This window comes from Bidens hawaiensis, unplaced genomic scaffold (assembly GCF_021521415.1).
Source record: "Bidens hawaiensis isolate Kalapana, Puna unplaced genomic scaffold, B.hawaiensis_p1.1 tig00001685_1, whole genome shotgun sequence".
In the NCBI taxonomy this organism is placed as follows: domain Eukaryota; kingdom Viridiplantae; phylum Streptophyta; class Magnoliopsida; order Asterales; family Asteraceae; genus Bidens; species Bidens hawaiensis.
In genome coordinates, this window is record NW_027491095.1 from 816,841 (window position 1) to 842,850 (window position 26,010).

Genomic DNA, 26,010 nt, shown 5'->3' on the forward strand with positions numbered 1-26,010 from the left:
TATTTAGGGATCTTTCGATTAATGAGAGACAAAAAATGTACAAACCATAAACATCCATGGTCTAGCCTTTTGTTTTTCATGTCCTCAAACCTCCCAACAAAACGCGAAGGCAGATTGGATGATTCTTTGCCTCTATGACATCATCCGCATGCTTCTCATTCATGCTAAACTTCCACCAAGATTCTGGGTGGAAGCTCTCCATGCCGTTACATACCTACACAACATTCTACCAACTAAAAGACTAAATTTGCTAACCCCCCCAACTAAACTTAACGTCACACACAAAGGCATATCCATTAGTTGGATGTCAAGAATATGTTTTAACATTGTTAATTAAAGGATGAATTGTTTATGCATCAACCACAAGGTTTCATTGACAAAGCCCAACCCTTTGTGTTCCCTTAACAGCCTCAAACAAGCACCCTATGCATGGTGCAACCGCTTTTCAAGCTTTATTGTGTCACATGGATTTCGTAGCAGCCATTGTGATGCATCACTATTTGTCTATCGTCAGGGCCTCATATGGTCTACTTGTTACTTTATATCAATGACATCGTTTTAACTGTGTCCGGTGATCACTTGTTAATCATACGATCTCTTCCCTGTCTCATGAGTTTTTTATGACAGTTCTCGGCAAGTTAAATCACTTTTTGGGTATAAAGGTCACATGGCATAAAAACTACCTAATTCTAAACCAGTCTTAGTATGCTCGGAATTTCATACATCAAGCCTCCATGTATGACTGCAAGACTTGTGCTACGTCGGTGGAAACCACTCCAAATTGAGTGCCACAAATGGGGCCCTCTACTAGCCGATGACACATTGCACCCTAGCCTTGTTGAGGCACTTCAATATTTACCTTTCACGAGACTAAATATACTATATGTTGTTTAACAGGGTTGCCTCTTCATGAATGCCCCCAGGACCGGTGTATTAGATGGGCTTCTACGTATAATGCACCACTGATTATGGCATCAGGATTGTGCGCTCGCCAAACCCATATCTCGCCACCTACTCTGTTGTTGATAGGGGCGGGTGCCCCGAGACTCGACGTTTGACATCTAGGTTCCTTTAGTTACAACTTGATCTCTAACTGGTTTTCCAAACGACAACACATCATTTCTTGGTCTAGTGCTGAAGCAGAATACAGAGGAGCGGCCAATACCGTAGGAAAGGCTAGTTGGCTACCAAACCTTTTGTTGGAACTCCATGTCTTTATTACTCATGTTATACTCGTCTATTGTGACAATGTCTCGGCTGTGTACCTATCCCTCGTGTAGCATTAATGTACTAAGCATGTCGAGATGGACATTCATTATGTACGAGAGAAGATTTTAAAATGGGCACGTTCATGTCTTGCACATATCATAACTTATTTTGACAAAGGACCTTTTGCATATGTTATTTCAAGACTTTCAATCCTATTTGAGTGTTCGTCCAACTTCCGCTCAAACTACAAGGGCCTATTAGAATATATTTATCATCTCCTTCGTAAAGGATTTCCCCATAATATCCATCAACAGTTACACCTAGAGTGGCCTTGTATTTGTTATTATAAGCCCGTATGTATGCTATAAGCCCGTTTGTGTGGCCTTGTATTTATCCCTATATATTTAGAACTTTGTTTAATGAGATATAAAAAATATAGACAATAAAATACTTTTAGATATAGAAATATACAAACATAAAACACTTTTAGATACATGTTGAATTGGCTAAAAAAATTTCCATCGACCTGAATATTACCATTTACAACTCGAGTCAGCTCGTGACTTGATGAGTTGACTCGTTTATTAAAACAGAATAACTAGGTTGAATGGATAAACGACTAAACGAGCTCTTCGTATTCAACCTAAACCAGAACCCAAACATACTAAAATAGCTCGTATTATCGGCATTAATTAATTATATTTTTAGTTTAGCAAATTACTAGTTTTTCTAGAACGACGACTTTCTTGTTTAGGCTACCGCACTCTCCAAATTTGGAGAGCTCCGATGCCCACTCTGGCCAGACTATGTTGTCTTAACTGATTTGATTTCTAAAATAAAATTTTATTGGATAAAATATTAGAATATGATACGTAGGGTTATAATATCATCATAATTACACCGTAACACAAGTAGGTGAAAACTATTCCAGCCAAATAATTTTGAGAGCTTATGAAGCAGAAAGTACCAATAGCTCAATGCATAGATTTTAGGTCAGTCGATTATTATGACCAAAAAAAGCACTGGTCATAACTAATCATCACAAAACTATATAAATTCAACTACAATTCCACGCATTGAGCAATCCATCTCCTCTTTTCACCAACCGGCTAACCAGACCGGAGTTCGGACTGCTCAGCCGATGGCGTTTTAGGACCACATTCAACCAAATTTCCAAGTTCTTGGAATCAAGGAGACATCGGAACAAAAATCTTTTGATTTTATTCGTTTGGATCTTAGAAACATGAATTTTCTTGGATCCACAATGTTCTTATGTCTTTTCTCCATGGCTTTTAGTCAAGAAAGCATGAATGTTGATCTCGACGACCTCCTTCCAAGACCTTTGATCATTGAATTCTCGGAATCCCGACTCAAGAACATGAGCGATGACATTGACATACATTGCACAAGTTGGAGGGTCGCGATTGAAGCAAACAATTTGGGTCCATGGACAACGATTCCAGATGAATGTGTGGATTATGTGAAAGATTATATGTTGGGTCGGTCTTATAACGTTGATCTTGAAAAGGTTTCGAAAGAGTCTGGAATTTATGCAAAGAGCCTGGAATTGAGAGGAGATGGAATGGATGCTTGGGTTTTCGACATTGATGAAACTTTGATCTCGAATCTTCCGTATTATTCGGACCATGGTTACGGGTACTATTCTGGATAAATCATTGTTATGGTTCTCTGATTCCTGATATCTTGATGTTCCATAATCAAGATTTTCATTCATGAAATAATGATTTACTATCATCAAGATTCTAATTCAAGAAATTTTGTTTTGCACAATTTAATGATTGGGAAAATATATAGCTGCCACCCTAAAGATTTTAATTTTAATTATTTCAAAAAATATTATACCATCATCAAGATTTTAACTCAAGTAATTATGGCGAAAACTTTAAACCGTTTAAGAAATCTGATTTGCCACAATCAAGAACAAATTTGGCTATAATTCGCACCTTTTCCTGTTGATATCGAAACAAGATAAATATTGTAAATCTTTCCATAATGTCTCAAAATATTCTTGTGTTTTCTGAAAAAAGTGATAAACAATGATTTTGAAGAAAATTCTTGTATGAACTTTTGTTGGGACGTACGTAGGTTGGAAGTTTTCAACAATGAGCAATTCGACAAATGGATTCTTGAAGGAGTGGCACCGGCGATTAAACCCAGTTTGAAGCTATACGAAGAGATATTAAGGCTCGGTTTTAAGATCATCTTGTTGACAGGGCGACACGAAGACAAAAGGAACATTACTGTTACAAATTTAGCACATGCAGGATATCAGAAATGGGATAGACTCATTTTAAGGTAAGTTATAATTAAAACCTTTCCACATCTTTTTATATTATAATACAATATAATACACAAAACATTTCCTGAAATGATAACGCCTAACGTATGTTGCTTGTGTATATACATTTACATTTAACCCTTTTGAATAATTCACAGGGGTGAACACGACCGTGAAAAATCGGCAACTGCATTTAAGTCGGGTAAAAGGAAAGAGATAACGGAGGAGGGATTTCGAATTCTTGGAAACTATGGAGACCAATGGAGCGATTTAATAGGCATTGCTGCGGCTAGCAGATCGTTTAAGCTTTCGAACCCTATGTATCACATACCAGCTTGATTGATTATACATAGTTCATTGTCACAAAATTTTTAAATATCCTTTTTACGTGTAAGTTTGTTTTTACCAGTAGAATTTTCAATCCATGGAAGTCATCGAGCCAACCTGATACACCATCAAGCCTAGCTTGGTTCGATTATGAAACTGGAAGCTCAAAACTTAACTGGAGATCAATGAGGCCTTAATTAATTCTTGCGGAAGGGCATAAGCAATAAAAAGAAAGAAAAAACTTAAAGAAGAACATTAGAGTACTGAAATCATTACACTGAGACCTCCTTTTTCCCGACTTCACTGAGTAAGGAAAAGAAAGAAAATGGAATAAAAGAAAAAAATTATTGTGTTCCAGAAATTTTCTTTCTTTTTTTTTTTGAAAGAGAAGGAAGAAAAAATTTATTGTGTTCTCGAGTTTTACTTAAGGAGAGAAAACAAAGGAAGTTGATCCTTTCATTTCCTTTCTTTTGTTAAGTGAGTCCGGGAACACAGCGTAGCAAGTCTAATAAAAGGCCTGGCCCTAAATGGAAAACATAAATTGAATAGCTAATTATGAAATTGAATTCCCAAATAAATAGGCAAATCAACTTCAAGCTCGAGCTCGGTAGGTAATTGTCACTTTCGAGCTTGGGCTGACTCAATTGCATTATGTACTAAAAGGTATTGTTTATCAATATGGTGAACTCCTTGCAACAACTTAGCACAAGGCAAGATTAATTGGGAGAGTAAAATTTTGTTACAGCCTTTAAAAGACAATATAAGAATACATGTTTATTACATATGGAAACTTAACCTTGATATTTCCTTGAACAAAGTGACCTTAAATATCAAAACGAACTAACTAGATATAATAAGAAACCAAGTTCCATTTGTTAAGAGTTATCCTAAATCACAATTAATAACATGAAGTAAATTAACTTATTTGCAAATGGAGAACAAATAATAAAGGTTAATACTAGTGGGGTTGTAGCCTAGCTGTGTCAAGATGCGTAGTAAATGTATTCCTTCCTCTATTGGTCAAGGGATTAGTCATATATTCATATGGTGGACATTATTGTAAATTAAAAGTCCTAGTGGTCTAGTCATATGGATGATATATTATTTTTTATATAAAAAGTGTGTTGTATTTTAGTGGCCTGTGTTTGGTGGGATAAAGATTGCACCTTTTCGAATTCAATCAGTCTATGTGAGAAAATAATAATTCGCCAAAAAGTCTACGGATGGTGAAGTTTCAAGTCGTTAGGAGGTGAGTGGAAAGAAGTTTCTTTCAAAGTATTTTGAAATTGCTTTATTGAGTGTCTTTTGGTTTGTAATTCTTTTGAATGAAACTGTACTTGTTGTATAGTAGTGGGAACACCTTTCTGTAACAGCGTGGGACAAAGAATCTGGAAAGTTTCTAAATGGAACAAAGATTGAAACTTTATTTGATAATTGAAAGTGATTGTGATTAACACAGATGATTACAAATTAACTGTTCCAACCAACCCTTTATAAACGAACTAGATAGACATGACGTTTAGATGAGCACATGTTTTGTGATAACCGTTGCTTGCGGTTGGAGACAACCCAATCGCTTGTTGGCCTACAGCCAAAACGATCAAAATCCTAACAGGCCAAACTAAAAACTAAATACAAACTCAAACATTATAAGTTCTATAGTGTTAGACCCAAACATAAGCATATATAAACTAATAAATATAAAAGATAATGAGCCCAATGACTCAACTGCCCTCTAATGAATTAATGAAAAGGCAAAATGGTGTCATTTAGATGGACCAGTCCTGATGACACTACGGGGACCAAATCTATGCGACAACATGTCATCGGGACACCCTGTAGTGATGGCATTTGGGGGTCTATTGAGTGCTTTATTCAAAAAATTTATAAAAGGACTTCAACTATTAAGTTGTGTGGGCTTATTCTTTTGAATGGAAATGACATTTTGCAACTTGTTTTTTGTCCCCACTATTTAAAACAATAATGACAATTGTGTCCACATGTGGGAATGTGTGAATGCAAGACTGCAAGTGGACACACTCACATGTGTGAGTCTATTTATGTCCAAATCACACATTAGGAACCTGCAAACGTCCTTTATAACCATAGTTTTTAGCTTTGCTGAAATCCTAAGGACACATATATGAAATCTTACACGCATTTTTGGCTTCTAATAATTACTGCAACCTTGTGTTCTAATTGTCTGTGTTATGACAATCCGGGGCGGGTCCTGTGCGTTGATGATGAGAGGCTGGCACTTCTGCAGTTTAAACAAGATCTCATAGATGATGCCAACAGGCTCTCTTCTTGGAGCAGTGTGAACATCGACTGTTGCACGTGGGATGGAATCGTTTGTGATAACTTCACCGGTCATGTCGAAGAGCTTCATCTTCGAGGACCTGATCCTGAACTTGAAGACGCTTCAACTCAGATGCTTAAAGGAAGCATTAATCGGTCACTGCTCTTGTTGAAGCAACTCAAGTACCTAGACTTGAGCTGCAACGATTTTGAAGCTATTCGAATTCCTAGTTATATAGGCTCTCTTCAGAACTTGAGATATCTTAATCTCTCAATGTCACATTTCTACGGTGGAGTTCCTTCCCATCTAGGGAATCTGTCCATGTTGGTTGTCCTTGATCTAAAAAATGGGCCATATCTAAGTAACGTTCCTGTGAACGATATGAGATGGCTGTCAAGTCTCCAACTGTTAAAATACCTAGATTTGTCTGGCTATGATCTTGGTTGTGCATCTGACTGGTTTCAAGTGATCAACACACTCCCATCTTTAGAAGAATTGCACCTGCTTTCATGCAATCTTACTCAAATTCCACATCATCAAACCGAGGTTAATTTTACTTCACTGACTGTCCTTGATCTTTCTTATAACATTTTTGACAGTTTGATGCCTTGGTGGATCTTTAGTCTAACTAAGCTAGTTTCCTTGGATTTGTCTAGATGCCTTTTCCTTGGTCCAGTTCCTGGTAGGGTAGGTGGTTTTCAAAACATGACTTCTTTAAAAGTGGTTCGTGTTTCTCAAAATGATTTTATGAACTCAACGTCCGTCTTGAGTGGATTGTTAAGTGTTAATAGCCTTGTGTCCCTAGACCTTAGTACCTGCAGTCTATCAACTTCAATTCTTGGTGGTCTTCATAACATGACTTCTCTCGTTAGTATCGACTTGTCACAAAATCAAATCAAAGAGATGCTTCCAAGCTCGTTTGGAAATCTTTGCAGCTTAAGTTATATTGATTTTCGAGAGAACTTTTTTAGTGGAAGTGTATTAAAGCTTCTGGATAACTTCTGTGAATGTAATTCACCAAAGTTGGAGTATTTGGCGCTTAGCGCTAACCTTCTGTCGGGTCGTATACCTGATAGAATTGGACTTCTTCAAAACCTAGTCACTTTTGATCTTGCGTTCAATTACATTTCTGGTGCGATTCCAAAATTCTTTAGGAAGATTATCATACTTAAAGGAAGTGATGCTTAATGTTAACCTCCTTTCTGGTAAGCTGCCTGATACAGTTGGGAACTTAACATCATTGGAATGGTTAGAGATTTCTTTCAACAAATTCAATGGAAGCCTACCTGTAAGTCTTGGAAAACTAAGGAACTTAAAATATTTTAGTGTGCATCATAATATGTTGACCGGAGATGTCACTCAAGATCACTTTGCTAATCTCACAGCATTGACCACGTTATGGGCAGATGCAAACGCGCTAACTCTAAAACTAAAAGTTAAGAACTGGACCCCACCATTCCATCTTGGAGTCCTCAGAATAGGTAACTGGAATCTAGGCCCTCAATTTCCTTTGTGGATTCGGTCACAGGGAAATTTGACAGATTTAGACATAGGCAACACAGGAATTTCAGACAGCATGCCTAGTTGGTTTTGGAGCTCATTTTCTGATGTTGTGTTTTTGAATATATCTCACAATAATATCCAAGGGATGTTGGCAGAAGATCTTAGTATGGTTGCGCCTACTGCAGTCGTAGATCTAAGTTACAACCATTTTGAAGGTCCATTACCTGGAAAGTTCAATGAAGCTGACTTTATTCTTCTAGATGTCTCAAACAATCGACTTTCAGGATCACTTGAGAAATTCTTGTGTCCTCGTTTAGAAAGAGACACACTACTACAAGTTCTTGATCTGGCCAATAACAACCTGTCAGGCGCTATTCCAGATTGTTGGAAGAATTGGCAAGCTTTATCAGTCATAGACCTTGAGAATAATAATCTTTCTGGTGGAATCCCACAATCTGTAGAGAGCTTACCTTACCTCCAATCGCTCAACATCCGCAACAACAATCTCTCAGGAAAGCTACCCGCATTTCTTTTAAATTCCAAAACCTTACAAATTATTGAGCTTGCTGAGAATAAGTTCACTGGAAGCATACCGTTGTTAATAGAGGGAGAAGAAACAAAGCTGAAACTACTCAGCCTCAGATCAAACATGCTGGAGGGTGAAATCCCATATGAACTTTGTCGTCTTTCGTCTATCCAGATCCTGGATCTTGCTCATAACAATCTTTCAGGAGCCCTCCCAACATGTTTTTACAACTTTAGCGTAATGTCTGGAAGGCAACAACCGAGACCAATTGTGCTATATGATATGCCATTTCAGGTGCGATTTCTTGGCAGTGCATCGTTGGTGACTAAAGGAAGAGAGTTTCAATATAGCAACATTTTGTATCTAGTTACAATGGTGGATCTTTCATTTAATAAGTTCTCTGGAACCATTCCGAAAGAACTTGTGGGCCTCTCAAGCGTGCGCTGGTTGAATTTGTCTGGAAATCATTTAACCGGAAGAATCCCAGAAGAGATTGGTAACATGAAATTACTTGAATCTCTTGATTTGTCTATGAATCAGCTCGAGGGGATGATTCCTTGGAGCTTGTCAAGGTTGACATACTTAAATTGGTTAAATTTGTCTTCCAACAAGTTAACGGGAGAAATCCCAACAAGTGCTCAGCTGCAAGGATTCAACGAGTCAAGCTTCATGTCAAACACGCTTTGTGGGCCTCCACTTGCTGTGTGCAACAAGAAAGGGATTTCACCTGATTCAAGTGTGGGAGATAGAGGAGAAGAACAAAGTGACGATGAACGGAATTGGGGATTCATAATCAGCATTTTGCTTGGATTTATAGTCGGCTTCTGGGTAGTGGTTGCTCCTTTGCTTGCTAGCTAAGTATGGAGAAGTTCTTACTTTACTTTTCTTTCCGATGTGTGGTTCAAGATTTATCTTGCTTGTCATAGGAATTCCTTTTGAATGCCGCCAACTTAGATCGGATCGGATTGGATCAGAAGCTATATGTCGTGCCTTTATGCTTTTTGAATTTGAATAAAGATCAATGTTGTTGCATTGTCTATTTGGTTTCATGCAAGTTGTTGGGATTAGTTGTTTGTTTCTTGTTCTTCTTGTTTACATATGCAATTCAATATATTAAAATAAAGCTTTTGATCATTTCATATGTTCTCTATTTTATTGTGTGTGTTCTATTTACCAACAGTTATAATTCTATCACTTCATTACATTATGTGATTTATTGTGGATCCTTAAGTCAATAACAATTTTAATAATTTAAACTAGTTCTCTGAATGACGGAAATATTAAAAACACTTCGGGTGTGTTCGTTTCACATAATTCGTGGGAATTCAAATGAATTAGAATTAAAATCCAATGAGATGGCGTCTTCGTTTCGTTGGAATTGGAATTTTAATTCCTTTTTGGTGTGTTCGGTTCAAAGAATTGGAATTGGAATTGGAATTCAATTCCTTCAAATTCCTTTAAATACAGGGATTTCAAATTCTTCCAAATGTGGAGGAATTCAAGGAAATTCATTGGAATCTTATCTCGAGTTTTTTTTAAACGAGGCAACGAATAAAACATTTTAGTTTTTTTACTTTTTTGGTTTTAATTTATATTTTGAGTTTTGAATTTTTATTATTATTTTTGAATATTTTTGAGGGTTTTTTTATCTTAATAGAAAACCCATGTAAAAATTCAAAAATAAAAATAAAAAAATCATAGCGCAAAATATAAATAAAAAACAAAAAATCTAAAAAAACTAAAATGTTTTCGCCTTTATCATTGTTAAAAAAAACCCTCCTTGATTCCTTATTCATTTGCCAAACGAACGCATTAAGAATGTAGTTGGATTTCCGATTCCTATTGGAATGTTCAGATTCCAAATCCAATTCTTTCAAATTCCAAATCCTATGCAAATTCCAATTCCAATTCCATTCCGTGAAACGAAGGCGCCTTAAACTCTCACTTTCTTTCATTATTCTTTTACTTTGTGTTACATTATATTAAAGTTATAAACTCGGCTAGGACATCGTACCAAGCAGGCAATCACAGTCCTTGGCTGGCGGTTAGGATGATATGAGCCGATGAGGTGTTAATAGCAGTGGGCCACATGAGTGCTTTCAGCGGCCCAATAGAGTAATCATCTATCGCTTCTTGCCTTTCCTTGTGGGCCACAATGGACCTTTCTTAAAAGGCTGTTAGGTACTCTATACGAAAAAAAAAAGGATTTTATTAATTTAAGTCATCTTTATAAACTAAAGATGCTAAACAAAGAATTCATAACAATTTGTTGTAGTGAAAAAACAACCTGATATGAAAATAGAATATGATAAGAGGCTAGACCTAACAAAATTATATATAGGATTTAAGAACAAATTTTCCTAAGAAAGTCTAATCATGTTAGATAGGTCAGAGACAACGCTGTTAACACGAGTATCAAAGTCAAAGTGTGAAAAAAAAAATATTAAAGCTCAAAAATGAGTTTAGACAAATCCTTAAGAGTTGTCTAGACATTAGACAATATGACTAAACATGGGACTGCATAAAATTTCATCTAGATTTCCCTAGATATTGTGGACTAGATGTGGTATAGATAGGTTGAGCTTCCTAGATTAAAAGGATCCAGGCCAATTGTAACCCGCCAAATATCATTCAAGCAACATCTCTAAGTTGAAAGTACACTTGCATTCTTGTAATAGCTTAAAACAATACAGAACTATCTTTTTGTATACTTAAAATCTAGTGTTGCTTTTCTAGTCTTTGTGCATAACTTAAACTAATCATCATAAATAAATATATTTATTGTATACAGTTTTATTAAATTTATGTGTTTATAAATTCTACAAACATTTTACAAGTTTATATGTATATATAAATTTTATCAATGCCACTAAAACTTTATATAAAACCTAAGATGCCAAAACCAAGGTGTTTCAATTTTGGACTCAAAACCAAATGCCAGATCTGGATTTGAAAAATCCACCGAGTACATATAACTTGCCGACCCCACCCATAAGGGATTCCCAAAAATTTTATAACATAAAAAAGCAAATCATCCACAAAACCACATCACTTTGCAAAAAGCTTGTGAATTGTAAGATTCCACTATGACTATGTCATTGTGTCAATTCATATTATAAGAAAAGGAAAGCTGACATGTATGAGGTGAAAGAAAACATGAAATCAATTAATATTAGGGGAAAGTCATCCATGACAATCATGTCTACCATCAAATTTACTTAAAACATGCATTGATTTTTAATTTTTAAGTTTTCTAGAATAGGTCGATTCAAAATAAACAATTAGACAAATGAGTATGAACGGCAGAAGCGACAACAAACGAAACGACATTGAAATACGTACCCGAAAAGTGAGAAGAGACCACAAAAGATGCAACCTTCATCGTACACATGTCAGTGTGTAACACCTTGAAAACTCTGTGTCAAATTTGATAACTTTAAAAGTTTGAGGATAGCGGACCGCTATTAGAATGCCTAACGGTTCAATTATGAATATGTGTGTCTGGATCCTTTACATATATGGTTAACGGTATGGGAAGCAATGAGTGGAATGGTTTTATGTATATGTTTAGTTGCTAAGTCCTCGGGTCGTGTCCCACTAAGTTGTCTCGAGTTATTAGCCTTGTAGTTATAATGAGTATTAAAAACGTTGAGTTAGTCAGGGTTGTTAATCAGTTATGTGCTGACATAATTTGAAACTTTTTCAGGTAATCAATCAATGTAGTTTTTATATATTAAGTTTTGGGTAGTGACGCAACTGGTTGGTCGTTTACTTTCTATTTCGATAGAATCACTGCTTTGTAAATAAAACTAGATATATTTAAAATTAGTTTTTTTTATAATTATTACAAAAAGTTAATAATAATAATATTCTTTCTTTTTTTTAACGGCCAACAAACATAGAATGAATAGGTACTCCGTATGGGGTCAATGACAAAAGACCACCGTCAGCTGACTCAACCTAGCCGTATTGAACCATTAAGCGCATCTAAGTTATCTTCAGTTCCGGAGAAAACTCACCCACGCTAAAGGACCACTGATGATAAAACCTGGACGCCGTTATGATCCAACTAGAGATCATAAAGATATCAATCTTTATTTATTGAGTCACTCATGTCCTCTCAAAATATTGTAACCATACATTAAATAGGACAATAATATTCTATCATATTATACTATTTTAATTTTAATATTTAACAACCGACAACAAGTTTTCTTTCTAATAAAAATGGTAAATACAATAATTTCCAAATTAATTAACACCTTCCAATGTTATAAAAATATAAAAACATATTTTATAAAGGTTTCTTTAATGCAAATGCACCTAGAAAACTGATTTGATTCCCATAAGACAAAGCCCCACATCCATTATCTTCTCTGTCTGCACTTGTAACAGAAGAGAAGAAAACAACCTTCTTTTCTCAACAATATTAATATTATTGTCTTCTCTTTCTGTCTTCTTATAACACCAAACATATCTCATACTTCCTCCCAGATCCTCACCTAAATGGGGTCTATTTGAATCTTTAAACCCGACCCAGATGCTGTAGATCCTCTAAATGGAGAAAAGACACATTATTATATCGATTGCGACATTATCTTCTTCTTCTTTTGTTTTGTTATTTTTTCTTTTCTTGATTTGTGTTTGTAGAAGTCAAAGGTCTAAAACAAACAAGTCATGGGATCAAGAAGCAAACCCTGAGTTTAAAGAAAGTGGTGTTGAAGATTTAGAAGTCAAAGGTGATTTTATTAAGTTTGAAGGTGGTGAAGATCTTACTTGTTTTGACATATTGGATGCTCCTGGTGAAGTGATTGGGAAGTCAAGTTATGGTACTTTGTATAGAGCAAACTTGTTGGGTGACTCAGTTTTGTTGTTGAGATTCTTGAGGCCAGCTTGTACTACTGGGAAAGTACAAGAGATTATGCGTGTGGTACAACTTCTAGGGTCTATTAAGCATCCTAATTTAGTGCCTCTTTGTGGGTTTTATTCTGGACCTAGAGGTGAAAAGCTTCTTGTTCATCATTTTTACAGGAGAGGAAATTTGGCTCAGTTTATTAGAGGTAATTTCTAATATATTTTTTATTTTTTTATGCACATTTATCTTTAATTTCTTGATTTGCATGATTAAAATAAAAAAAAAGATTTGACCTATCCTTTTTTTTCTGGTTTTTTTTATTAAGATTTTGAATGAAATAAAGTTATTTTTGGTCCAATGATAATTTCTTTGTGTGTATGATTATAAAGATTTGATTTTTATTTTTGGGCTTTCTTTAAAGTACTATTTGTGCCCTTTATTTTATTTTATTATTTTTGTAATCTTAAAGATTTCAAATGAAATAAAGTTCTTGTTGGGCAATGACAATTTTTTTGTGTATGATTTTTAAAGATTTGATTTTACTTTTGGGTTTTGTTTAAATATTCTAAATGAAATAGTGGCCTGTTTGAGCAATCATAATTTTTAGGCAATGATAAATAGCTTATGCAAGCAGAAGTTATGTCAGTAGGGTACCTGTAATGCAGTCAGTGGTTGTACTGTACAACCATTTGATGCAATTTATGTGTTAGCCAGCTCCTACAGTACTGGCAATATTGTAATATGTGCAAATTTTGCTGTACATATTCAACCTAAGCAGGTTAAAATTTTATTTACTTGGGGGTAAATATTCAACCTTTTATGATTTTCTTGTACAAATTTTCTTTCTACACATTTAAAAACAATTTTTATACCACTCATTATTTTGTGTCAAAGTTTACAAGATCTTGTTGATATCTTGAAGATTAGGACTGTGTGATGGATAGCAATTTGTTACCAAATTTACAAAATAGTATCATTGCCTAATTTTCATGTAGTGAAATGACTTTTTTGCCCTTGAAAAGTCAATCTTTGGCTCTATAATAATACAATTATATAATTACTCAAAATGATAATAAACTATTCATCTCAATTATTAGTTCATCACTACATGGCAGTTTTCTTCATATAGAAAATATGGATTTATTCTATATTTAAAGGTTTTTTGATTGGATAAAATATATAATATGCGTGTGGGGAGGCTATGCCGGGTCATTCTGGTCATCAATTTAGATCTTTGTTTTTATTAGATTGTCTTCTTATATTTAATAACCTTCACATGCCATTGATTATAATACTTCCAATGTATGTCAATTTTGGGCCGACATTTTACTTTCAAGAGTCAAAATCAGTTAACTTATAAATGTAAGAAATAAGAATCACTTCTATTACTTTAGGGTAAATCTTAGGGATGTCATAGTTTTACACTCTGTGTGTGTACCATCATCCTTTTCCATGTTATCATACACCCACCATACGATTCGTATAGGTCTCACACGGCTAGTGTATGAATAGGTCAAAGTGTGTATGAATAACCAAAAGCAAATTTTATTATAGATAAAAGTTACAAGGTAGTCATTTTTATTGTGTGACACGATTTTGGTAAATATATAATACAAAGGTATAACACAAGAAATATGCTGCTTTCATGATTTTTTTTTAGTTTATGTTCTATACATCTCTTTCATGACATTTATACACTCAGAAGTAACAAAAACATCTAAATTAGATGTTTTTGTTACTTGAAGTCCTAGATAAATTATAAATAGAATTACACGAATGGTCCATGTCGTATGTTTAAATTTCACTTTTAGTCATCAAGTATGGTAATGTACACTTGTTCCAACTTATGCAAGACCGCAACATGGTTGGTGCCTATTATGGATGGAAGTTAACTTTTTTTGTGTTAAGTTGGTATGAAATGACAAAATTGACCCTTACCATTGAAAATAGAAAATTAAAACCTAATAGTAAAATAAATATTCTGATTATAATCACTTTCATGTAGTTGAATAATTTCTCAAACACGATAAACCGATTATTATGACTTGATAATCACTTTCAAAACACAAATCAAAACGCTGTAACTATATTCTTTGGTAGCTTATGTTTCTTTGATTATTGTTTTGCAGATGAGAACGGGGACTCGCACAAATGGGAAATCATTTATAGGATATCAACAGGCATTGTTAGGGGATTAGCTTATCTGCATACAAGCCTTCAAAAACCGATCATCCATGGAAATCTCAAGTCAAAAAACATACTTTCGGGCCGAAATTATCATCCATTTGTATCAGATTTTGGCCTACATCTTCTCTTGAATTCAGCAGCGGCACAAGACATGCTAGAAGACACTGCTGTTGAGGGTTATAAAGCACCTGAATTAACTAAAATGAAAGATTCTAGTACTGAAACTGACATCTACAATCTTGGGGTCATTTTGCTTGAATTAATAACGGGTAAGGAACCGATTAATGGGAAAGCCAACCCTGATCAGGATTTGCATTTGCCAACCGCGGTTAGAAATGCAATGTTGGATCATCGGATGTCGGATCTATACCATCCGGATGTTCTTGAAGATGATAATGGTGGACCGAGTCGTGTTAATGAAGATATTGTTATTAAGTTTGTGCAGCTTGCGTTGGCTTGTTGTTCGCCTTCGCCTTCTCTTCGGCCCGACATAAAGCAGATTTGTAAGAAGCTTGAAGAAATTGGACCAAAATCTTGAAGATTTGTAAATGGTCAAAATGGTCAAAATCTTGGAAACAATGAGATGATGAATGATAAACACATCTGTATTGAAAAGGGTGTTTTTGAAATGGGTCAAACATGTTCTTGAATGGGTCAAAGTCAGAGTCTTTAATGGTGGTTGACCCATCTTTGTGAACAAGATCAAAATTGCCAATTATTGAGAATATTCAAAGAGATTTTAACTGTTTTCTAGATTCTATACAACTGGTAGATATGACAAATCAAGTATTCCAAAGAGATTTGACTTCGATCGCCTTTTTTTTTTTTTTTTTTTTTTTTTTTTTTTTTTTTTTTTCCGGCCCCCGCCTCACCTCCGCCCGCCTCACCTCCGTAACCCTTCATGCGAAGAAAGTGAAAGAACTTCGCCCTCGTCCTCTCTCTCGTAACCTACCTCCCGTAACCCTACCTCCCGGCCGCCCGCCTCACCTCCCGTCACCTCCCGGCCCACCACCCGCCACAGTCGCCGCCCCGACCCAGCCTCACCTCTGTCACCACCACTATTCCCTCTCTCCGCCTCACCTCAGTCACCCCGTAACCCTACCTCCCGGCCAGTTTCTCTCCCGTAACCCTTCCTCCCGACCGCCGCCATCTCACCGGAAATCCTCCCCTCCACCTCACCTCCCGGCCCACCACCCTCCACAGTCGCCGCCCCGACCCAGCCTCATCTCTGTCACCACCACTATTCCCTCTCTCCGCCTCACCTCAGTCACCTCAGTCACCCAGTCCCCTCCACAGTCGCCGCCCCGACCCACCCTGCTGCTTTGACCACGACCCTTGGCGGCATGGATTCAGAAGAATGGGAACATCCACGTAATCGGAAAGGGAAACGGAATGGTCATCAGGCTCAAGGTAATAACAAGGTTTTATCGAAGTTTTTTGTCTCAAATATTCCCCCAAAGTGTTCTTCGCAAGACTTAAAAGATGTTATGGGTAGCTTTGGTCGTTACGAAGGTTCCTATATTGCTAGGAAGCTGGATAAATGGGGTAAGAGGTTTGCTTTCGTATCGTTTTCCGAGGTGAAAGATGTCAAACGGTTGGAAGATGAGTTATCAGACGTTTGGATCGGTTCGTATAAGTTATTTATTGCGATTGCTCGGTTTGTGGATGGTGGGAATCTACATAGACCCGATTCTGGTAATAGGAGGAAGACGGCCTCGGTCCCTGTTTATAGGCATGCAAATCCTAGTGGTCAAACAAACCCTAGTTCCGAAGGATCCGATAAGAATGGGGTTCCCTATGCATCAGTTGGTAATGGGCGTTCCTTTGTTGATTCCTTGTTAAATCGGAACAAAGTAGATGAGATTAAGGTGGATGATTCGGTGGAACGGTTTTCTCATTGGAAGGGATGTGCTCTTACGGGGAGGGTGGTGAATCTTCACACGTTAACGTCTCTGAAAAAGTTGGTTCGGAAGCATGGTTGGAGATCATTAGAGATTAAGTATCTGGGAGGGCTTTCAGTGGTGTTGGTATTCTACGTTAGTGGGGATAGGGATGCCTTTCTGAATAACAAAGACAAATGGTCAGATTGGTTTGAGTTTTTAGAACCTTGGTCTGATAGAAATGGAGTGGAGGAGGGTCGGATCGCCTGGCTCCAAGTTCATGGGGTTCCGGCTCAGTTGGTGTTAGACGAGGTTTTCGATTTGATTGGAAGCAGATTTGGCAAGGTGGTTCAACCGGCTTCCTTATCAGGTGAAGAGAACAACTTATCGTATACTCTCATCGGTGTGTTGAGTAAACAGTGCAAACGGATTGTGGACCGGGTGGACATTAATTGGAGGGGAAAAATTTTCAAAGTGTGGGTGGATGAAGATGTAGGGGAATGGATACCGGAATGTGTAGTAGAGTTTGAAGAGGATGATGGTCCCGTTTTACCGGAGGAGGATAAGTGTGATGATAATATCGTGCAGGATGAGCCCCATAATGTGCATCGTGAAGAGGGCGAAGGTTCTCAAGCTAACGAGTTTTCTGTCAGGGAACATGCTGTTAATGGGTTGGATGGTTGTGTGAACGATAATTCTAACGTGATGGTCGGTGAATTTTCGAAATCCTATGATCTTTCTAATGAGGAGGCGGTTGAGAATGGTAACGTTGATAGCACTAACGTTTCTGTGTTGAAAGGCAAGGGACATAAGAAGTTCAGACGGAAGTCTTTATTTTCTAATCGAAGTGGGGGTAGTGGTTCTAGGGAGCGTCCTAAGAAGAGACCAAGGGAGGATAACGATATGTTTGATCTTGATAGGTTTATCGGTATTATGCACGTGCCTTCGGATGTTACTAGGGGTATCGAGACAGGTGTTGAAGGAGAGTTCTTAACACCGGATCTTAACAAAGGGATGTCTACTAATACGGAGGTGGTTCGAGACATCGAGGGAGAGTCTGAGGAGGCCTCGATGATTGGTAGAGGTATAGATCTGGTGCAACATCAAGGTCCGATTGAGGTGGAGTTGGAGAAGACCATTGCGCTGAGTAAGGCGTTAGGCGTTGAGAATTTGCAAGATTTTGATTCTAATGTTAGAGAGGTTCTTGTTTCCGAAGGCTATCAAGATGGTGTTCAATGAATGTTTTTTCTCTGAACATCCGTGGGTTAGGGAGTTCTAGCAAAGCCGATTGGATTCGAGGTCTTCGAGTCCATCACGAGATTAGTTTTATTGTCTTACAAGAGTCGCAATTTGTTTCCTTGGATTCTGTGGATGTGGGTCGGTTTTGGGGTTATGGTGAGTATTCTTTTGATTGGGTTCCCTCATCTGGAAGGTCGGGTGGGTTATTATCGATCTGGGATTCTCAAGTCTTTCGTATGGAAAGGGTGGTCAAGAATAATAATTGGCTTCTTGTTTCGGGCACTGTGAAAGGAAAGAGTAGCTCATATCATATTCTCAATGTTTATTCTCCTCAAAATCTAGTTACTAAAAGAGCTCTTTGGGGGGAAATTCGTGATTTGATCGAGGAGGGTAATGGGAGGTGGATTGTGGCAGGAGATTTTAACTCCGTTCGGTGTGCTGAGGATAGGCGGAATTCTTTGTTTAATGTGGGTGAGGCCGATGAGTTTAACGACTTCATCGATGATTCGAATCTTCACGAGTACTCCTTGAAAGGGAGGCGTTTTACTTTTGTCGCAGGAAATAAATTAAGCCGTATTGACAGAATCTTCGTTAATTGGGATTTTTTTATGGAATGGCCGTGTGCGGAGTATATTGCTCTCGAGAGGAATAAGCCGGATCATAGTCCGTTGGTTTTGAAAATTGGTTCTTCCAAGAATTATGGTCCCAAACCGTTTAGGTTTTTCAATTCATGGCTTGGTAGAGAGGATTTTGGGACGTTGGTTAAGAAGACGCTTGTTGATGGCTCGTTTCATGGTTCTCCGGACGCGAGATTGCTGTATAAATTTAAAGCTTTGCGTGCTGCTATTACTAGATGGGCGATCGATTGTAAAGCCAAAGAAAAGGAGGAAAGGGTTTTATTGGAGCAAGAGTTGCGGGACTTGGACCAAACCTTGGAGGTCCGGGATTTGTTGGAAGTAGAGACATGGTCTTTAAGCGAAATTAAAAGACGGCTAGGCGAGTTGGATAATCATTACTACCGGGATTTGAAGCAAAAGGCTCGTTGTAATTGGGCGATTCATGGAGACGAAAATTCTCGATTTTTTCACGGTTTTATTAATAAACGTAAAGTTTCAAATTATTTTCCGGGTTTGGAAGTGAATGGGGCGTGGGAAACAAACCCGGTTCTCATTAAAAAGGAAGTTTTGCGATTCTTTGCTGGTAAGTTTAAAGAATCTATTACACTCCGGCCTCGGTTGATTGGATATGGGTTTTCGGTCTTGTCTTCGGTGGAGGCGGATTTTTTGATCAGTGATTTTTCCGTGCATGAGATCAAGAAGGCGGTTTTTGATTGCGGTGGTGACAAAGCTCCTGGGCCGGATGGTTTTAATTTTAGGTTCATTCGGTTTTTTTGGGAGTTGTTCGAGAAGGATTTTGTGGATATTCTTGATCATTTTCATAAGGTTAAAAGTTTTTGCTCGGGGGTTGGTTCGTCTTTTATCACCTTAATTCCTAAGGTAAACAATCCGTCTTCTTTGGGGGATTTTAGACCGATAAGTCTCATTGGTTGTATCTTAAAGACTGTGTCGAAGGTGTTAGTGAATCGACTCAAAACGGTTATGAATAAGATTGTCTCAGAGCATCAGTCGGCTTTCTTATCCGGGAGATATATTCTTGATGGCCCTTTGGTGGCTAGTGAGGTTATTGCTTGGGCTAAAAAGAGGGAAAGAAGAATTTTTATGTTCAAGATTGACTTCGATAAAGCCTTTGATAATGTGAATTGGGAGTTCTTGTTGTCGGTTCTTTCTCAGATGGGTTTTCCTTCGGTCTGGTGCGATTGGATTAGTGGTATCTTGTTGGCGAGCAGATCGTCTGTTCTTGTTAATGGATCTCCTACTTTCGAATTTGGATGTCATAAAGGCATTCGTCAAGGTGACCCGCTATCGCCTTTTCTTTTTATTATTATGATGGAGGCTTTTTCAGGTATGTTGAAACAAGCCTGTGATATAGGTGCGTTTCATGGTATTACTCTTCCTAACGAAGGTCCTACTTTATCCCATCTCTTTTATGCGGATGATGCTATGATTATGGGAGAGTGGTCTTCTTTTAATTTTGATAACTTGAAACGTATTCTTCGCATATTTTACTTGTGTTCGGGGCTAAAGATTAATCTCCATAAATCAGTGTTATTTGGAGTAGGTGTAGAAGATGGTGAGATCGATATCCAAGCCGGTTTCATGGGTTGTAAGCCGGGTAGAATCCCGTTTACTTATCTTGGGATTATGGTTGGAGCTAACATGAATAGGGTGGTTAATTGGGAACCGGTTGTGTCCAAGTTCAAGAAGAGGCTTTCTAAATGGAAAGTTAATTCGTTATCTATTGCTGGTCGGTTAACCCTTATTAAATCGGTGCTGGATAGTCTTCCCACTTATTACTTTTCGCTTTTTAAGGCACCCAAGAAGGTTACCAATGATTTAGAAGCTTTGATGAGAAGGTTCTTATGGGGAGGTTCGGATGAAGTGAGGAAGATGTCTTGGGTGGCTTGGGAGGTAGTCACCAAACCTATAAAAGAAGGGGGTTTAGGTATCGCTCGTTTAGAGGTTAATAATCAAGCGCTGATTACTAAATGGCTTGGGAGATTTCTAAATGACCAGCACGCGATGTGGAGAAGAGTAGTGTTGTCTATTCACGGGACCTCGCGCTGTTGGGGGCTTGCTCCGGTTAATAATGGGGTTCCCGGGGTTTGGAAGAATTGTGTTATGTTCTGGAACAAATTTAAGGTTGATGGTGTGGGTTTTAATAGAGTGATCCGGGCCACAGTCGGGAATGGTCGCCAAGTTAGGTTTTGGACGGATTTGTGGTTGGGTTCGGCGCCGGTTATGGACAAGTATCCGTCCTTATATGCGGTAGAAAAACATAAAAATGTCTTGTTAGCTGATCGGTTGGTGGTCACTGGATCTTCTCGTCGCATTGTGTGGGATTGGCTTAGAGCTCCTTGCTCCCATCAGGAGGTCAGCGAGAAGCAGGAGTTGGAAGATCTCCTTCAAGGGGTGGTGATGGTTGACCGTGAAGATTCATGGTCTTGGGCGGTTGGTAGCTGCAAAGAGTTTGAGGTTTCGGCGATTAAAAGATGGATGGTGCGGTCCGTTGTGGACGCTGGGAGTTCCAGTTTCCAATGGAGCGATTGGGTCCCGAAAAAATGTAATATTTTTATGTGGAGGGCCGTTCAGGATAGCCTTCCAACCAAGCAGGCTTTAGCTAGACGTCATTTGTATTGTGATGATCATAGTTGCGCTTTATGTGAGAGTAATGAGGAATCGCTCGAGCACTTGTTAACCGGGTGTTCCATTTCTATGGCCGTTTGGAATGCGATTGGTTCATGGTGCAACATCCCTAGACTATTTGTTTTTCATGTCAATGATTTGGTGGAAGTGCATAAGGTTTGTGGTGCGACGGGGAATAAAAGGTTGATTATTCATGGAATTGTCATCATTACTTGTTGGAGGATTTGGCGGGCTAGGAATGAAAAGATTTTTTCGGGCAAGAGCACTAACGTGGCAGAAATGGTTGCGGATATAAAATCTTTGGGTTTTCTTTGGTACAAAAATAGATCTAAGATAGGGGTGGTGGATTGGAAAAATTGGTGTTTATTTGATGTAACGTGATTGTTGGTTTTGGTTTTTGGATTTCAGCGTCTTTCTCCGTCTTGGTGATAGTCATTGGTTGTGTCTTTTTTTAATGAAAGTCAATTTTCAAAAAAAAAAAAAAGTATTCCATTTTTTATAATCTTTCATCTCTCACCAATTACAGATCATTTTCTTTAAATATTTAGCTGGCAAAGATGGTTATGGAGAATATGACTAAATAATACTAAGTATGATTAGCTGAAATGATTGCATGTGGAATATTAGTCAGTTTTGTTAATAAAGGTTATTGATAATGTTAATAATTCAACCAGATTCTAAGGAGAATCATTTAACATTTAATTTGTTTAGCATTAAGATACAAAACATACAAACTCAGATTCACAGTCTATCTAGCACCAACATATGTATACATCAAAGCTTTTATGAGCAGGAAACCTTGAATCAGCAGAGTACATTTGGGACCGCTCACGTGAACCTACTTACGTTGCTTGTAGACAAATCATGAAAACCGACACATCAGGGTAGTGTCATCCAAGGACGAGGCCGGGTAAAAAGATTACTTCACAAAAAAAAACTATCCGTTAAAAGTACAAGGATGGTATCATGTCATCCATGAACTGATATGGTACCCGTTTACAACATTAAAACTGAATATATAAAATGACCAAGCTTTAATTGAAAAACAACTCAACCCCATAAGCTTTTACCCCTAACAATGATATTTAACCATGAATCAAACTCCATTAACACATTAGCAACCACATCAAACATGCATACCAACATTCCATGAAAAACTTCAACCATTAACTATCTGGATAACCTCACATACCCAAGTTTCAACATCAAGGACGAATAAGCTAGAGTAAAAAACTATATGTTTACGTTTTTATCACTTTAACCAGACACATATGAAACAAGTATCCCACAAAACAAAAGGTAAGTACAACATTCTCATGAAACTTTAGAAAGCGACTCGAAGAACAAAAAAGCACCTGGCCACCGACCCAGTTTTGAAAACCCATCATTTGCAACAGACAGCCTTAACGGTTTAGATAACTCAAGATCACAAAGCTCCTCAAAAGTCTTCAAACCAATATTGTACTTTATAGCCTTCCCAGGTATTTCCACCACCAAAAACGAGTCTTCTTCTCTTTGTCCCTCAACAAAACAATGTATCACAAATGGCTGCACGAGCCTGAAATGACCTAAAGCCAGAGCAATTCTATCTATTTCCGGGAATCTGGTCATTACCTGATTAAGATCAACATGGTACTTCACAGACCACCCTGAATAGTCCCTATGCATTTCATGAACATCAAGCTTCAAACTTGGAGGAAATATGTCGATAAACAACAAACAATCACGAGATTCAACCAGAGGATAACAATGCTGCTTAACATTCCAACCATCATGCACAACAGGTGTCGAAACTCTATCAACACGATCTTCATTAACCTTCAGGTAAAATATAAACCCTTTCTTGTTGATCCAATGAACCGCATCATTCCAATAAACACCACCTGTAAACTCTGTATCAATCTGATTACCAAATGGTTTTCCAGACATCTTCCATCTCCCGGTTTCCGACGAGTAAATCTCCATGGTGTAAAGATCATCAGTCCAGTAATGTCCTCCAACACATATAACTTTATAATGACATGATTTCAAAGGATCAAATACTAACGTCATACCACGCGGCCGCCTTCGAAAATTAGGTCTCGGAAGGGTGACAACTTGATTGATTGTTGGATTGTAAACATAATATGCAGCATTGTATTCATTTGACTTTGTAATCTTACAAAACTGTTCATGCAAACTATAACAAAGCATTAAACCATTCGAAGAATGAAGCACAATTATACCTGAAGCAGACACAATAAACAAAACAACGTTATTGTTGCAATTATCCAAATGCTGCGAGTTCGATCATTCAGCCCTATGACTGACAGTTTGGTTTTATGTTTTTGTCAAACCCGAATTTACAAATCAGTTTTGGTTTAAAAAACCAAACAAAACTGAATTTATGGATTTTACAGTTTTTTAAGTAATTTAGCTGAATTATCTAACTCAAGTATTTTATCCCAAATGTATAATAGTCAAATAATTATTAATTTACAAAATGACTTAAGATCAAAATCATTATTTTGTGCCAAAAAGAAATTTTCAAAAATTAAAAAAGAAAAAACCGAAACCGAACTGAACCGAACAGTTTACAAAAATTAAAAAAACCGTTGAATTTTTGTTCGATTTCAGCCCAAAACCAAACTAAACTGAATTTATAGATTTTTCATTCTTTAATTTAAATAAATTATATGAATTTAATAATATCTAACTCAAATATTTTAGCCCAAATATGCAGTAGGCAATTAGTTATTAATTATTTAATTTACAAAATGATTCAAAGTAAAATCATTACTTTGTGCCAAAAAATTGACGGCCCAAAATATTCAAGCTCAAAAGGAAAAACCGAACTGAACCGAAACCGAAAAACTGAACCAAAAAGTTTTCAAAAAATCAAAAACCTAACTTTCGATTTTTGGTTCAATTTCAGCCCAAAATGTTCAAAACCGAAACCGAACTGAACCCAAACCAAAAAACTGAACCAAACTGATGCAGGAGCATGACGTTATCTTTTATTTTTGTTATTATATCTTTTATTATTTTTATTTATCTTATTTCCATGTTTATCTTCTTTTCTTTAGTACAAATAGGGGCTAGGGTTTCTTTATTCACGAGTTTTTGATTAAGTTTATTGATAAAAGAACGTTGTTCTTGAACCTTTGGTTCGGTTATATGATCTTTGATTAATCACGAGTCTCTCGAGCCATTGATCGCTTCCGAAACTGCATCACAAACAGTTTTCAAAACTTCAAAAACCCAAGTTTCGAATATTGGTTCGGTTTCAGCCCAAAATGTTCCAAGCACACATAGAAAACCCGAAACCAAACTAAACTAAACCCAAACCGAAAAACAGAAAAACCCAACAGTTTTCAAGAATTCAAAAACCCAAGTTCCGAATTCGGTTCATTCTCATCCCAAAACCGACACGCACACATAATCCCTAACTAACGTGTACCATTACATTCAATTCCATTTCCAATCCCACAAAACAATTCACACAAACTAAAACAACAAATCATAGATACCTGAAGTAGACTCATCTCCATCAAACTCCAACTTCTTGAACGGCGGTTTACAATTACAATTCCCACGATCAAACGGCACAAACTCATACTCCGGGTTACCCACATTACCAATTCTCTGTAAAAACAACCCGCGAGGTGGGTTAGGGTTAGGGTTTCGAATAAGTGCAAACCGGTGGTCAGAAATCAAGGAACGCCAGTGTTTGGAGACGCATTTTGACCGGAGGAGTGATCGGATGGGTAATCGGAGGAGGATTTCGGTTAATACGTCGTCGTGTGAAGCTAAATCGGTTGAGGATAATAATATTGGGTTTTGGGATTTGAGATATTGTTTGATGTTGGTTTTCATTGTTGGTGATGTATGGTGGGTGGTGGACGGAGCTCCGGTGACTATGTGATTGAGATCACGGCGGTGATGATGATGATGATGATGATGATGATGATGATGATGATGACCAACAACTGGAATCTGGGTTTGTGTCGAGTAAGACACAAGTAGGGTGAAAAAAGCCTTTTTTTTTACTAGTAGATGAAATTGTTTAATTGATTAATTAATATTAATAATTGATAACAATAATAATAAGTATTTGTACGCGTCCGTTGTGACGGTCTGGTGAGACGTGTTAAATGCATTATATGTTAGAAAGCTATAACGCGTTTAGATGGGGATGTGACGGAAGCCCGGTGCATTTTAATTTGTTGTGAAAGTTTTGTGGTCAAAGTTGAAACTGTAAAAGCTTTGCTCATGTGTGTTTAGTTTTGCATTATTACTTACATATGTGTATGTTATATACGTAAACGAATAATCAAGGTGTTTGTTATATTTGTGAGTTTCATGATGGATTACTTGATAACATTTTTTTATGTTTACAATTTTATATTGAAAAAAACAAATACTTTGTCTTGTTTTTCGTGTT

General features: G+C 37.2%; 3 protein-coding genes and 1 pseudogene across 3 annotated transcripts; 3 read left to right on the forward strand and 1 right to left on the reverse strand.

Moving 5' to 3' along the window:
* Positions 1 to 2,494: 2,494 nt before the first annotated feature.
* LOC143591907 (acid phosphatase 1-like) lies at positions 2,495 to 4,117 on the forward strand. The gene is made up of 3 exons (XM_077071969.1): positions 2,495 to 2,865; positions 3,316 to 3,525; positions 3,667 to 4,117. Exons 1-3 carry the CDS (start codon positions 2,495 to 2,497, stop codon positions 3,845 to 3,847), a joined length of 762 nt encoding a protein of 253 aa, XP_076928084.1. The 3' UTR covers positions 3,848 to 4,117.
* Positions 4,118 to 5,937: 1,820 nt separating this feature from the next.
* On the forward strand, positions 5,938 to 9,277 carry LOC143592696 (receptor-like protein EIX2; annotated as a pseudogene).
* A 3,216-nt stretch (positions 9,278 to 12,493) lies between these two features.
* Positions 12,494 to 15,768, forward strand: LOC143590912 (putative kinase-like protein TMKL1). The gene is made up of 2 exons (XM_077071263.1): positions 12,494 to 13,223; positions 15,148 to 15,768. Exons 1-2 carry the CDS (start codon positions 12,722 to 12,724, stop codon positions 15,741 to 15,743), a joined length of 1,098 nt encoding a protein of 365 aa, XP_076927378.1. The 5' UTR covers positions 12,494 to 12,721; the 3' UTR covers positions 15,744 to 15,768.
* Positions 15,769 to 22,772: 7,004 nt separating this feature from the next.
* On the reverse strand, positions 22,773 to 25,520 carry LOC143590922 (F-box protein At5g07610-like). Its single transcript, XM_077071266.1, has 2 exons — positions 25,097 to 25,520; positions 22,773 to 23,812 (listed from the first exon to the last, which is right to left on the reverse strand). The coding sequence occupies exons 1-2, from the start codon at positions 25,440 to 25,442 to the stop codon at positions 22,902 to 22,904; spliced, it is 1,257 nt and encodes a 418-aa protein (XP_076927381.1). The 5' UTR covers positions 25,443 to 25,520; the 3' UTR covers positions 22,773 to 22,901.
* Between the last annotated feature and the right edge of the window lie 490 nt (positions 25,521 to 26,010).

Bases quoted from the DNA above. Each gene is read 5' to 3' on its own strand.
- LOC143590912 (XM_077071263.1), top strand. From the start codon at position 12,722: ATGGAGAAAAGACACATTATTATATCGATTGCGACATTATCTTCTTCT. The intron at 13,224-15,147 runs GTAATTTCTAAT...ATTGTTTTGCAG, and splicing joins TTTGGCTCAGTTTATTAGAG to ATGAGAACGGGGACTCGCAC.
- LOC143591907 (XM_077071969.1), top strand. From the start codon at position 2,495: ATGGCTTTTAGTCAAGAAAGCATGAATGTTGATCTCGACGACCTCCTT. The intron at 2,866-3,315 runs GTACTATTCTGG...GGACGTACGTAG, and splicing joins TATTCGGACCATGGTTACGG to GTTGGAAGTTTTCAACAATG. The intron at 3,526-3,666 runs GTAAGTTATAAT...AATAATTCACAG, and splicing joins TGGGATAGACTCATTTTAAG to GGGTGAACACGACCGTGAAA.
- LOC143590922 (XM_077071266.1), bottom strand. From the start codon at position 25,442: ATGAAAACCAACATCAAACAATATCTCAAATCCCAAAACCCAATATTA. The intron at 23,813-25,096 runs GTATCTATGATT...TGTCTGCTTCAG, and splicing joins TGGAGATGAGTCTACTTCAG to GTATAATTGTGCTTCATTCT.